The following is a 13,360-nucleotide window of genomic DNA, read 5'->3' as shown; positions in this document are numbered from 1 at the left end:
TCTCATTGACATGACATACATGAAATTATTCTTCCTCTGTTTCATCTGAGCTTCCATAAGTCACATGTAGCTAACTGTTATGCCACAAATTTGAAGAAAAGTGGTTCATATATATCCCCAAAGTAGATGATGTAATGAGTGCAATTACTAAGCAGTATTTCACTCAAAACTTCCTGGCAGAATTGTGGTTTTAGCTGCTATTCTGACTGTTATGAACAGAATAAATTATTTTATCTCAAGTACTTTTTTTTTGTCTGCTACCTCTATGGTGTGTATGCATCATTTTTTCCTCTGTATGCTTAAATTTAAACGGGATGAGGGCTGGAGTATGATTAGAATCCCCTCTCAAATCAGAAGAGTAGATGTGAGAAGTGATATTTCCCTTTTGTTCCTAGTGGCTATGGGACTAGCTGCTTCCTGTGAATTCTAGCAGTTTATGGTGATGACTTCACTGTGACTTAAATGCATTCCAGGGGCAGCCCCTGCTTAGCTGGTGAAGTTCAGGGAGCTACTGTGATTAACAGTAAGAAAGGACCAGAGGGAAAGTGTCATTTTAACAATTCTGATAGCTAACATTCAATGCTTTGATCCTCAAAAAGCAGCTCTACATTTTAATGTCAAATGATTTAACAGAGTTTATTAATAGAAGGCTCCTGGCAAAAGCAGTGCAGCAACAGTTCCCCTTTGAAGTTTTATCTATGGCTGAGATCATCATCAGCTCACACTGGTTCAGGTAGATTTTGGACTTTTGACACCACTGGGGCTTAACCTGCTTTTCCTCCTCAGCAATGGTGAGCAGCATCTCTGCCCTACTTGACTCTGTTCCAAACTCCAAGCAGCCACATCTCAACTCTAGCAAGGTGTAACTTGTCTGCAGTTCTCATAAAAGAGCACCACAGGAGCAGGGTAGTGGATGCTCCACAGGTTTTTCCTAACTGTGTTGTGTGAATGGAAAGAGCTGGGATGGCCCAGAGAAGACTGAAATGAGTCAGGATAATGTTTGTTCTAGTATCAAACCTTTGTTACTTTAAGGCTTTTAAGTGGCTTTTCCCAGACATCTGGGGAAAGCTTAACATGCCTAAAGCAGAGTTGCAACTTGGGTGACTTCTCAAAGGCCACCCAAACTTACACCCCTTATGACTTCTTATATGTGAAGTAGCAGTAGAGATTTTCTGGTGTCCATCCCTTTTGGGACAGCAGCAGGTGTCTGAAAAGGGGGTCACAAACCCCGAGTGCTCTCAGACATACAGGTGTAAGTATGAAATGGCTTAGGGAGGGGGAGAGCTACACCAGGCTTATACTGACAAAGAGCAGAACTTGGCCTGGGAAACTTGTTTTGAAATCCACTCTCATAAGCCAGAAGTGAAAAGCAAAGATAACAATAGCAGTGCTGGGGGAGGAGGGAAAGAGAACACAAATACTCAAGTATTGTGTATTTAGGTGCTGGCCTTTAAAGAGTCTCCTTATGTGCTACATCTTACTAAGTGGGTTTTATTAAGAAATTATTTCCACTTAGTTAAAAGGAATTCTCTCTTCTAATATGGGAGAAGAATAACCTGAAGAGATGTTTGTGATGTTTGTGTTCTGTGCCACTGAACTGTGAAGGAACCTTTCCCAATTCAAGTGAAAGCTCTGAATAGTTGTGTACTTGCTTCTAGATGACGAATATCACTTCAGGAGTATAAAGTTTAAAATACAGGCTGTGTCTCTATCTTTTGTAGTGTTTAATCTTTTACTGAATAGATCACAATTGCAGGGAAGACTCCTGAAACCTTTGTAGTTCAAATAATTGTTGCGAGTGGGTTTTATTCAAAGCAAGTGTTGGGTTTACTTTGTAGAAGAAATATATTTTCAAATTCCTCAGTGGGGTAAAGTGCTATAATATGTTGGAATTGAAGGAATGCTTAGAGAGATGCTCACTGATAATAACTGAAGGGTGACCATTCACAGCATGTCCTGACAATCAATTCCAGCCTTTGAAGGTGGCATCCTGCCACTTTGTCACCTGTGAGCCCACAGCTGGAGAGTACAAGCAAATGAGCCAGTGCTGATTGCATTGGGTTGTCTGATCATACTCTAGGGAAAAGCAGAAGGGAGCAAAACCTGCACTCCTCCCATTAATGAAGAGAAAAATCTTCCCCTTTCTTTAAGAATTTCCGTGTGTGTGAGTGAAGTTGCTTCAGTGCTTTGTGGCTACAGTCACAGGAGATAGGGCACTGAGCTGGAACTCTGCACTGGTGGGGCCATGTAAGTGGGAGCTCATGCTGTCCATTATGCCAAAAGGGTGGCTGGGCCTGCAGGTCTGTGTAGAGGGCTTTTTCCTAAAAGTAGGAGAAATAGGTGTGGTTTAGAGGCTGCTGTTTTAGATAATACAGCATTGAATCAACTGTTTGTGTAACTGGATAATTTTAATTTTTCTCCTTTGATTTTTTTCTTAGAGAATATATGCTCATGGAGTCTATACAATAACTTCTGGAGTTTATCTGTATTAAAAATGTACTTAACATTGAAATGTGATTATGATATTCAAGCTGTTTTAAATAAAGTATGGTAAAATAATGTTGCAGTTCTGGCTGAGACCACACTATTTAAAATCACCTTTACTGACCTAGTAGAGCCACATCTGACCAATATTGCTCATTTCTGTGCTGACTTCCAAGCTGATGTTTACCATTCTTCTAGTGAATGTGATCTGTCAAGGTCATGTGTTATGTTCTAGTTTTATTTAATGAAGGTAATGTTCAGATGTCATCCTTGGAGGTCAGTCTTGGCAATGGGTTCACACAGGATGGAGAATCCTCTGTTACAGAACGGGACAGATGGATTTAGCTAATCCCATGGAGCTCCTGACAGACATAGTGTCTGATGGATTCCTTCAATTTCCTCTCTGTTCTAGAATGTGATCATTCCTGCTGTTCTCCATCGGGATGTCCCAACATCCCCAGCCAAGTGCATTGTGTAGACTGAATTCTGTATTTAGGAGAAGGCTCCCTAGGGCTGGATAGGCCTTTCTAATACATGAGAGAATGGCTGCCTTTTTTGCACTAAGGTGACATTTTGGCTTATGTTGACTTTGTAATTCTTTTCTGTGCACTCTTTGCCCATCATCTTTGATTTGGTGAGTGCCTAAGTGGAGCTTATTTACACGTTTTCCTATTGAGGTGCATGTTATTTATTTTAGTCACTCACTCAGGTTTGTCAAGGTGTATTTGAGTTATGCAGTAAAAACAATTAAAACAAACTCAGGCTGTTTACTGTTCCTTCTCACTGCATAAGATCGAGCAAACACTTCACTGCAGTCCTTGTCCCTTCTTCCAAATCCTTATTGCAATTAGTGGTATTATTTGACTGAAGATTTCTGATCAGCTGCAGTCTGAAATTTCAGTTTTGAGATCTATTATTCTAAAATGTTATTATCCTGTTCAGGAGAATGGAAAGAGAGGCAGATCCGGGCCATGTTTCTGATGTGACATCTAGTTAGCATGACTCCCACTATACTGCAATTAGAAATAGCTTCTGTCTTTCCAAATTATGTGCTCTAGCTCTTTTCCTTTTCTCCCCTACCTGTGGAGTTTTCAATGTCACCATGGATTTGGGAAGCAGAAAAGGATGAAGCTGAAAGGGCTGGATGTGTCCTGGATGTGTTTGTGTGTTGCTGATACCACATTGACTCAGCCCCTAGGCAATCTCTTACTTTAAGTCACCTGGGATTGATGCACATGTCCATCACTGTAGAACTCATGTGAAATTCTGGTGTGGCCTGCAGTGAGCAGGTTCTCCATGTAAGCTTCAAATTGCAAATAGCAACATTCCAGCAGCTCTAATCAGGAACTTAATCAGCCTGGTTAATGCAAACATGAATCTCACCTTCAGCAAATTTGATTTCTCACAGAAATGTTCCTGTTGTACTCTAAAGGCATCTCATCATCAAGTAATACAGGGGAATTTTAAAGGAAGGAAAGAAAAAAATATACACCATCTATGTTGTCAAGGCATTTACAGCAGTTTGCAAATTGTTGTAAACAGAAATTATTTCCAGCTATTTGTAGACACCAAGACAGAGCTGTGGTTACAGGTTACCACAGACTCTTCATTCCTCTCTCTGTAAGCATCAGTTGTTTTCCTTTTCACTTTTGTCATTGCCAACTGAAAGGTATAAAAATGCAAATTGGAATGCAGCCTGTAGAACTTGCAGGCACTATTTTAGCCTTTCATTGGAATTGTGCTAATGCTGATATTTATTTGTTTAATTAAATGTCTCTTCTTCATTTCAACTCTCCATTTGAGGAGAAGGAAGGAGGGAAGTCTCATTTCATTATTGGTACTCTAAATGAGTTATGCACTGGAACAGCTAGTTTCTTTCACCCATAATGCTTTCTCATCATTTCCTTAATTTAGGTGTTCAGCTTAGGGGTAATTAAAGCAGTTTATTTTATTTCTAGCTAGTGCACAGATACATCTCTGTATCTCTGGAGTGATATGATGCTTTGTCATTCACAGCTGAGTCTTGGAGGCAGTGACTATTGCAATGAGTGAGCAGGAGCTTTAAAGCATCCTAAGCTGACCTGGCAACAGAGTCAGTTCCACAAGTATAATATCTTAGGACTAGGAAAGTAAATTAATTGAGGCCATTTTAGCTTGTCTTTGTTTTGCCTCTTGTTGGATTCTTTGCTCAAGGGTTTCTCTCCCATCCAGATAAGTTGGCCTTTATGGTCAAAATATCTGTAAAAAAATTAATTCCCAAATGAGGAGACAGTTATTTTTTCACTTGAATACAGTATCCAAGTGGGGCAAATTTTGGAGAAGAAGGAATGCAAATTATTTTCTTTACAAAGGGGAATTTTAAGCCCATAAGCCCAGCAAATTGTTATTCAGCTGGAGGCAAATTTGCACAGAAATAGTAGCAGCTGCACTGTGGGTATAAAAAAGGAGTCCCAGAATTTTACCTTAAGCTCCACCATGTAATGACTGACAGCTCCTGACAAAAGCTCTCACAAGGTGGGTAATACCAAAATGAAATGGGCTTAGTCAAGCTGTTAAGGACATGAAGTTACCAGTTGTAAGGGCTTGAGGCAGCCCTGCTGAGTTAGAGGTTTGGGATGCAGTAACAGGCACGAGACCAATCGCTTTAGGGGTAAACAATTTTATCCCTAAATAAAGGCAGATTACTAGTGCAATTATCCAGACTGTAACAACAGCAAATTCAATAGCTCACCAATAGTGGGCTAGAATTAACATCTGGTCCCACAAAGGTGTACATGCCCATGGCTGGCAGGCAGGCATTACTCTATCAGTATGTGATAATTTTCCAAGGTAATCCTGCTTTTAGATGTGTATTTTCTTATTCTGAGCTCCCACAGGTACCAACTGGTGTGTATGTACAACAAAGTGAACTGTGTTAAAATTGCTTTGCATGGAGCATTTTGTTGGGGTCTCAAAGGACTTTTCAGAAGATTACCTTGTAATACAGCCTTTTCTCTATTCTAGTTCACTGCTTTTTCCATATTGCCTCTTGTCTTGGTTCATAGCTTTTTTGATTCACAGTTTTAATTTTATTAATTTACATTGATTTAATTTAATCAAATTTGATTGGTTCACAGTTTTACATTATAAAACACTCAATAACAGACTGGCAAGTAATGCAGAGTGACCAGCGCTCATTGAGTTTTAATAATCTATTTTGTTGAAATTAACTATGACTCCTCATGTTGCATTAATCTTTTAGGTGTTTGAGGCAAGCCTCACCTTATTTATTGTGGGCAGTAAGGCTTTCAATGAGAGAAAAGGTCCTCCCAAAATATCTACATGGGAAATTCCCTAGTGGTCCCAAGAACAAACAGAAAATCAGGAACTGTGAAACAACATGGATGTGAGTTTTGAGGGGGGAGTTTATCAATGGGTATAAACAGCTGGTGGGGCGGAGGTAAAGGAGATTGAACCAGACTCTTCAGTGGTGCCCAGTGAAATGGCAGGAAGCAGTGGGCACTAAATGAAATGCAGGAGACTTCACTTAAATGTAGAAAAATGTTTTTCACTGTGTATTCAGTCAAACACTGGATGAGTTTATCTAGTGAGGTTGTGGAGTCTCTCTCTGTGGGAATGGTCAAAACCCAATCAGGAGTGGCCCTGAGCAATCTGCTCAAGATGGACAATTTCTGGAGGTCTCTTCTGACCTCTGTGGTTTGTGGCTTCCAGGGTGATTCGCTCCTGCCAGTATAAATGTTCTAAGAGCAGACAGTTTGGTAGCCTGGCTTATTATCTCAGAATGTGGAATCACTCCAGAAGGAATTAGTCTCCAATAATCACGAGAATTATGCATGACTATAAGACTCTATCAGTGTTCATAATGAAAAGAAAAAAATATATTACTAACCAGGGAGAAGGCAAAATATATTGTTTAGATCATCCACTAAATTGCAATTACAATGCTTCCTTTGGAAGTGGCTCATCTCTGGCTTGGGATAAATTACCTGCTTTCTGATGGTGAATGCACTCTCCTGAAGGTGACCCTTTCACTGCATGGTGCTCACATAGGAGCAGTACCAGGAGTGGACCACTTGGTCTGTTTTTCATGGGTAGGGGATCTTAAACTGTCTCCTCCCTTCCACCAAGAGTGTTATGAGCTGGGAAAGAGAGTGAAGGGAAAGAATGGGGTGCATTTTTCACCAAAAACACTGAAATAAGAAAAACTGATTTGGCGACATTTACAAGGTAAAAGGAATAGTCCTGAAGTTTTGTCAAATATTCTGTATTTTAACTGGGTCAGATCTTCAGGAGGAGTTTTTAATTAGTTTGATTACTATTTTATTACAAAAGTGTGTCATTTCACACTGTGATCCACAGAGCTTAGCAGCATTCATTCCCATAGTAAAAGAGGAGCAGTTGACATTTTGGAGCATTGCAGCAGTTCTGTTTCATGCTCTTGTATACCAGTTATATTCGTACCTGTTCTTTGAGTCAGAACTGGCACTCAGGGCCATGCAAAAGTGTCACTTCACAGTGATGGGGCACCATCTCCTCTTTGTTTATAAAAGGACACGAGTTGCTTGACAAAATGAGAGGACCTCATGGGAAAAGAGGGTATACACTGTAAGGTAGCCAGGTATTCCTGGGAAGAGTGTGGGTGGGCTTGCCAGGTGGCCTGGTAGCACATGTGCAGGTCTGATAGGCACATGCCTTTAGCAAGGCAGGCAGAAATGCTGACAGCACAAGGTGACACTCCTGTTATTGCCAGAGAATGGCAGTGGGGTCTACTCTGCTTGGGGTAGTGCAGAAGCTTTTTTCCTGTGATGTGGGGTCTGAATGCACAGGACTCTCTGGAGTCAAAATACAAAAATTACCCATAGTCACCATGTGGGTATTCAATTTTCCTTAAGGGAATCCTTAGGGGACAAGCAGAAGTCCTCACCTCACCATTCTTCTAATGCATTGTTTATTGGGTGAGTTGTAATTTTCCCTTTTAAAAGTGTTTTCCCAGCAAGAGTTCAATGCTCCCCTGTTAAAAACTGACTTCATGTCTGAGAAGCTTTGTTTGAGCTTCTCAGATGATCTAATATAAAAAAATCTTTCCCTCTGGAAATGCCCTTAAGCATGGAGAAAGATTGTAGCTTCTAGAGAAAAATGTGTCTTTTCATACAAAGACAAGAATTGGTCTTTTGGGCGGTTTTTGTCTTCCATAACTGAATTAGGATATGGAATTACTGACCATGACAATGCAAAATTGCATTTCTTTGTTGTAAAGGAGGTAAAATATGATTTTAGGTGTACCTCAGATGGCTCTGTGTTACTGGGGGTGGTGGTTGCCTTTTATGATACCCTTACTTTGGGGGGACTGTGTGTCAGAAGCAGAGCATGCCACCATTCAAAATGAGGTGGGCACCTTTGCTATGCATTTTTATGGAACAGATGACCTTGAGCAATGTCATCCTCATCTGAACTGCAGTGACATCAACATGAGAGGTGGTGTTTGTGTTGCTTTTGCAGCTGGGCAAAGGCAATAAACCTTTCCCAGGCAAGGAGCTCCCTTGGAGGTTTGTTATGGCTTATGATTTACTTCCTTTGAAAAAATAGTGGTTTTGTGGTTGATGTTGTATTTTTCTAGTGCTGCTGATTGTTTTATTTGAAGCTGTAGAGAAAACTCCATCCTGAACTTGTTGAAGGGACTTGGAAAGGTGATAAATTCAGTCTTTTAGGCCTTGTGTCTCAGTAATCCTAATGGACAGTCCAGATCCATTGCAGAGTCTCCTGACAATAAAACAGCATACCAACTTTGAAGCTCTTATTTGAAATTCAGCTGGGAAGTGTTTTTCCTTGTCGTTAATAATGGTCCTGGCAGTTTCACTTGCCATCTGTTTTCCTGCTGCAGATAACATTTAGCTGCATGCCTGCTTTCTTTTGCACCCTCAAGCCTGATTTTGGGCACAGTTTTACTTGATGAACTGATTGTTAGCTGAAGCTGTTGCTTAATGGTTGGGGGAAGCAGAAATTAAATTGTATTTTGGATTAAGCAGGAGTACATATGATGTGAGGTTTAGGTCCTTAGAGCTGGTCTGTTACATCAAGGACACAGTAACAGCTGTAAAATTTGCAGCACACACTCTATTTGGCTATTTCAGTCAAAGCTAGTAGGGATTGATGCTACTTTTTGTAAAAGTAAACAGGCATAAAAATGCTATTAAAATTTTCTTTAGAAGCTAAGGTAAGTAGATACTGGAATAAAGTAATCTGAGGACCTCAAGTGTTTTAATAAGGTGAGGCAGAAATGTAACTTGCCTAGCTTTTCTCATCATTTCAAACCTGAAAAATTGCCTTTCATATTGAACACCCCAAATTATTAGCAGTTTTGGAAGACACAGGTGCCTATCAAATACCTAAATAAAGGTACTTGCAACTTTATTCATCACAATCCTTTGGCTTTTTGGAATTTGTCCATGTTGTCTATTCCATAGAGCAGCTCAGGGTGTTGACTCAGAGCAGGCACAGGCATGGATGGAACTTGGCAGAACAGTTTGACTCCACACAGACTGTGCTCTGCTGCTTTTCTCCAAAGGAAAAAGCATATCTGGCCCCACTGAGAAGTAATAGGACCAGATACCTCTTCATACTGGACCTTTTGAAATCCGCAATAGGAGCTGAAGAGAGGAATCTATATTATGGATATAAATTCTGCACATTGTAAACTTTGATGTGGATGAAAAATTTGTGTACCTACATATATATCAAAAGGTGACAGATCCAAGGAAGTGCAGGGTTGGTATCTGGTTGATGGAGTTACAGTTTGTGTTTGGGGTGGTGCAGAAAGTGAGGAACAGAGTAAGGTTATGACTAAGGTCACCTGGTTAAACCACAGAGGGAGCCAATATGGGGCAAATGGAGAAGCACAGTAAATACTGTGTGAAGGTAAAGAGGGTTTAGTGCCACCTCTTTTGCATTTTATATTCTATTTTGTCAAGCTTTCAGAGGTGAATTTCAGGTTTAGCTTCTCTTATCCTCTTTTTGTCTGTATCCTAAATTTAATTTAGTGCCACTGTCTTAGAATTTGTAGATTTTGAAGAATTATCTCATTAGTCTGGTTTGTGATTTACTTAATTTTGTATTTCTGTCTACTCTACCAGCCTGCAGGTTGGGTTTTTAAAATGAATTTCTTCCTGAGTATCTGTAATTAGTTTTAGTGCACTTCTATCTAAATTGACACCTGTTATAAATCAGCATGGTCACAATAGATCCATTGAGACACTCTGCCTGTTTTTATATAATTTTCTTACAGTTCATGAAGAACTCCAGCAACTTCTGCTCTGGCAGAATTCATATTTCTTCTCTGTGAACTTCTGGAGTAACTACAAAGATTGGCCCAATTGAAATGTTGTGGGCTTTTTCCTTTGTGTTTGTTTCATATGGTACAGAGTATCTGTAGTCTAGGAGAATAATAATCTTCCTTTAATAATCTTATTCAACACGTTATTCCTCACACCATTGCCATCTTGTTGATTGCAAGAGTCTCTTACTAAAATTGTTGTATAAAATGAAGTGCTTCTATAATAAAAAATGCAAGAAGCTGGGTAAAAGGTATCATACCATATATCTTATATCAGTAGTGTACGTGCTGGTTGACATAAGAAAGCATGTAAAGGTATGACCCATCAAAGGAAAAAAAGCATTTTCCAATACAGTTAGGTTCTAAAACAGAAGGAAAAAATCAGCATGTTTCCCCCTTTTTGCAGTGTAGTGCAGGCTAAAACTATAAAAAAAACAGTGGTTTATGAGAGGATGGATGTGTCTGTAAGATTAAACAAAATGTCTTGTTTTGGTTTGCTTCATTACTTGATCAGAGCATTTCTGTGGGATAAAAATATTTTCCAAAGATACTCAGCAAGTTGGTGGTGGTACTGTTCTTTTATTCAGATTGACTTCTTGGCCTGTCCATGGCAAGAGAAAAATGGGGTCTGAGCTATTCAAAAGGGGTGGTAGTTGTCATTTGCATGGATACCCCTGTGAAACATGGAGAAGATCTCTCAGCAGCTGATGTTCCCCCACTCTCCACAACCCCTGGCAGCTTCCCACAGCCAAAGGACAGGCCAAGAAGTCAACCAGTGGTGGGGAGGAAACTCACACTGTGGTGGAAATGATGAGGCAAGCAGTCACTGTTGCTTTTCTTTCCCTATTTCAAATGTAGAATGAAGAAGGTTTCCTGCAGGAGGGAATGGTGAATAATACAGGTGTTGCTGTGGATCCTGAGAATGAGGCTTATGAGATGCCTCCAGAGGTAAATCTGTTGTGGTGTTTGCTGTGAGAGCATGTAAGAGAAGGGCACAGGAGGAGGCTGCATGCTTGAATTACGTGAGCCTGGCCCAGCTGATGCTGGGAGCTGCAAGGGCACAGCAGGAACATGGTCTCTCTGGCCAAGATCTGCCAGAGGTATAGTGCTGGGAAGCAGAAAATTAATTGCTTTTTTAATAGTAAGGAAGTTAAATGGGAAAATATTTTGAGTGTTTCGAAACACTTGTGCCTGGGTTTTCAGGAATCCTTTTTTCAATATTTAGTAGGGAATGCAGGACAAACTGCCTCTTCATAGGTTTTTTTAATAGCTTGGCCAGTCACCAATGCATCATGCTTTGTGAAACGTGATCTTAAGTTAATGCAATTATGGGAGTAAATGATCTTGTTGGCTTTTATGAATCAGCTATCTAAAATATTACTACAATGTCTGGCATGGTGCACTGGTAGTTGGACTAGCAGTTTTATGGTAGTGCAGATAATAACACTGAAAATGAGAGGTATAAAAACTATAGGCTGTGATCCAATAAAAGACCTAAAGGCTTGAGTGTAACATCTTGAACATCACTGAAATTATGGATGCTGCTCATGTGTCCATATTTCAATACTCCTTTAAATGATTTACTGACTCATAGGAGGATCTGCAGCACCTGATGTGCTGTTCAGCACAGAGGTAGTCCTCCTTCCTCTCCAAGTGAATTGTCATGGGTGGTCTCAGGAGTTCCTGGCAGCATCAGCTGAATGTGTTATTCACTGTAAAAATCTAATTCTTCTCTAGGCACCATGACTTGTAAGGTACAGAATCTGGAAAATGTGACAAAATACAAATACATTTCATATCCTGGCCACATGAAAATCCATAATATCTGGTTGATATTGAATCCACCAGGAGTAGAATAAATAGAGAAAATAGGATGTCTTTATCTAAAATACCAGTAGTGTTGATTTCTGCTCTCCCTCAATAGGAAGAGTATCAAGACTATGAACCTGAAGCATGAGAGTCCTTTCCTTCCTATCACCTGAAATCTACTGACTACTAAAGACGTCCCATCCTGTACGAGTGCTGAGTTCCAATGTGCCCAGTCGTTACATTTTTTTACAGTTTTTACAGTGTATTTTGAAGTCTTCCATCAGCAATGATTGGAGTATCTGTGACTGCATCCACCTTGTTTCAGCATCTCACTCCTGCTGAAATGAAAGCCGGTTGGCAGGGTCATTGTTGTGCTGTGGATATTGTGGCTTCAAGTTTAAAAGTTAAAAAAAGAAAATATTAAGTAAAACACCTAAGTGTCTACTGCTTATTTCTAATTCTGTACATGTTTTGTTGATAGGCTGTCAGTAATTTGATATTGTTTATGATACAGTTTTTATTTGTTTCCTATGACTATTCTTTCTGTGCAGAGATGATTTATTGTGAGAGCTTTATATATATGTGTATGTATTATACATATAAAAAAAAAAAGTAATTGAGCATGAACTATGCACCTATAAATATTAGCTGTTGAAATTTTATTGTTTTGTGACGTGTTTTATTAACTTGTGTCTGTAAATAATGGTGTTCAACTGAAGCAAATAAAACGTAACCCATTAAAAATGAATTTCTAAATTAGTGATGATTTCTAACATCACCTTTCCCTTCCCAAAGTCCCTGTTGAAGTATTCAAGCTGTGTTGCTTCTTTTGAAGGAACTAGAGGAGAAAAATCAGAAAATGTGAGCCCAGTTTGTACAAAAAACATGGTGAAGAATGAGAAAATCAGGGCTGCTACCACAGCTGGGTGCAGCTTTGCTGGCAGATAGATTTGTTTGTAAGGCTGATAAACTTGCTGTTGTAAGGACAACCTGAAAGTGAATGCAGCCATTAATAATGGGCTGCAGCAGATTATCATGAAGCCCCTTGAAGAATTACTGTTCTAAGGTTGTTAAAGTGCTGGGATATGCAGTGATGGCTTAGCTGCAATGAATTTGTCTTGTATAAAGTTCTATTTTGCAGAAGTACAGTCTACTGTGTATTTTTAGACATTTTTAGACATACACTGCCTGGATATTTTTTCATACAGTATAAAGATTTAAATGTGAGATGGTTTTACATTCTATCATGTTTTATTATTTGTTGTTTTGGATCCAGTGTTACCTCTAACCTGTAGTGGTTTTGTGTTAAAGATTTCTCTAGTCTTGAGTAGGATTTTGAACTTGACCTGCAGCTATTGTTTTTCAGTGTTCTGAGTAACAGGTAAATATCATTGTCTGGTTTTTAGGCAGGCAATGGCTTTTAGGCACAGCCACATAATGCATGTTACTGGTATGCTCAAAAAGGGGCACAGACCCATGAAGGATGAACTCTCCAATTTGTTCCTGAACTGAGCTCCCTTCTGCAACCTTCCTGGTATTATCATGTCCAACATGAAATAGATCTTTCCATCTGTAGACAGTGGGAGCTGATGATGTAGTGCTGTGAGACAAAGTCACATGAACAGGCTGGTTTCATGATGCATAGAAAACCATTGCTTCAATTGCCCCAGTCCCAACCCCATATTTCTCAAAACTTTGATTTATTTCAGAAGAATTGTTATCAAGCTCTTTTTTTTT

At 39.6% G+C, this 13,360-nt stretch overlaps 1 protein-coding gene across 2 annotated transcripts in view; it reads left to right on the top strand.

The window, feature by feature from the left end:
- SNCA (synuclein alpha) overlaps positions 1 to 12,202 on the top strand; it is a 60,036-nt gene extending 47,834 nt beyond the window's left edge. For both annotated transcript variants that reach the window (XM_056489608.1, XM_056489607.1), the window contains exons 5-6: positions 10,673 to 10,762; positions 11,739 to 12,202. In XM_056489608.1, coding sequence (XP_056345583.1) covers positions 10,673 to 10,762; positions 11,739 to 11,771 — 123 coding nt within the window. In that variant the 3' untranslated portion in view covers positions 11,772 to 12,202. The remainder of the gene's footprint in view (positions 1 to 10,672; positions 10,763 to 11,738) is intronic.
- The last annotated feature ends 1,158 nt before the right edge of the window (positions 12,203 to 13,360 follow it).

This window comes from Oenanthe melanoleuca, chromosome 4, assembly GCF_029582105.1.
Source record: "Oenanthe melanoleuca isolate GR-GAL-2019-014 chromosome 4, OMel1.0, whole genome shotgun sequence".
NCBI lineage: Eukaryota > Metazoa > Chordata > Aves > Passeriformes > Muscicapidae > Oenanthe > Oenanthe melanoleuca.
This window is presented reverse-complemented; position numbering and strand designations above follow the sequence as displayed.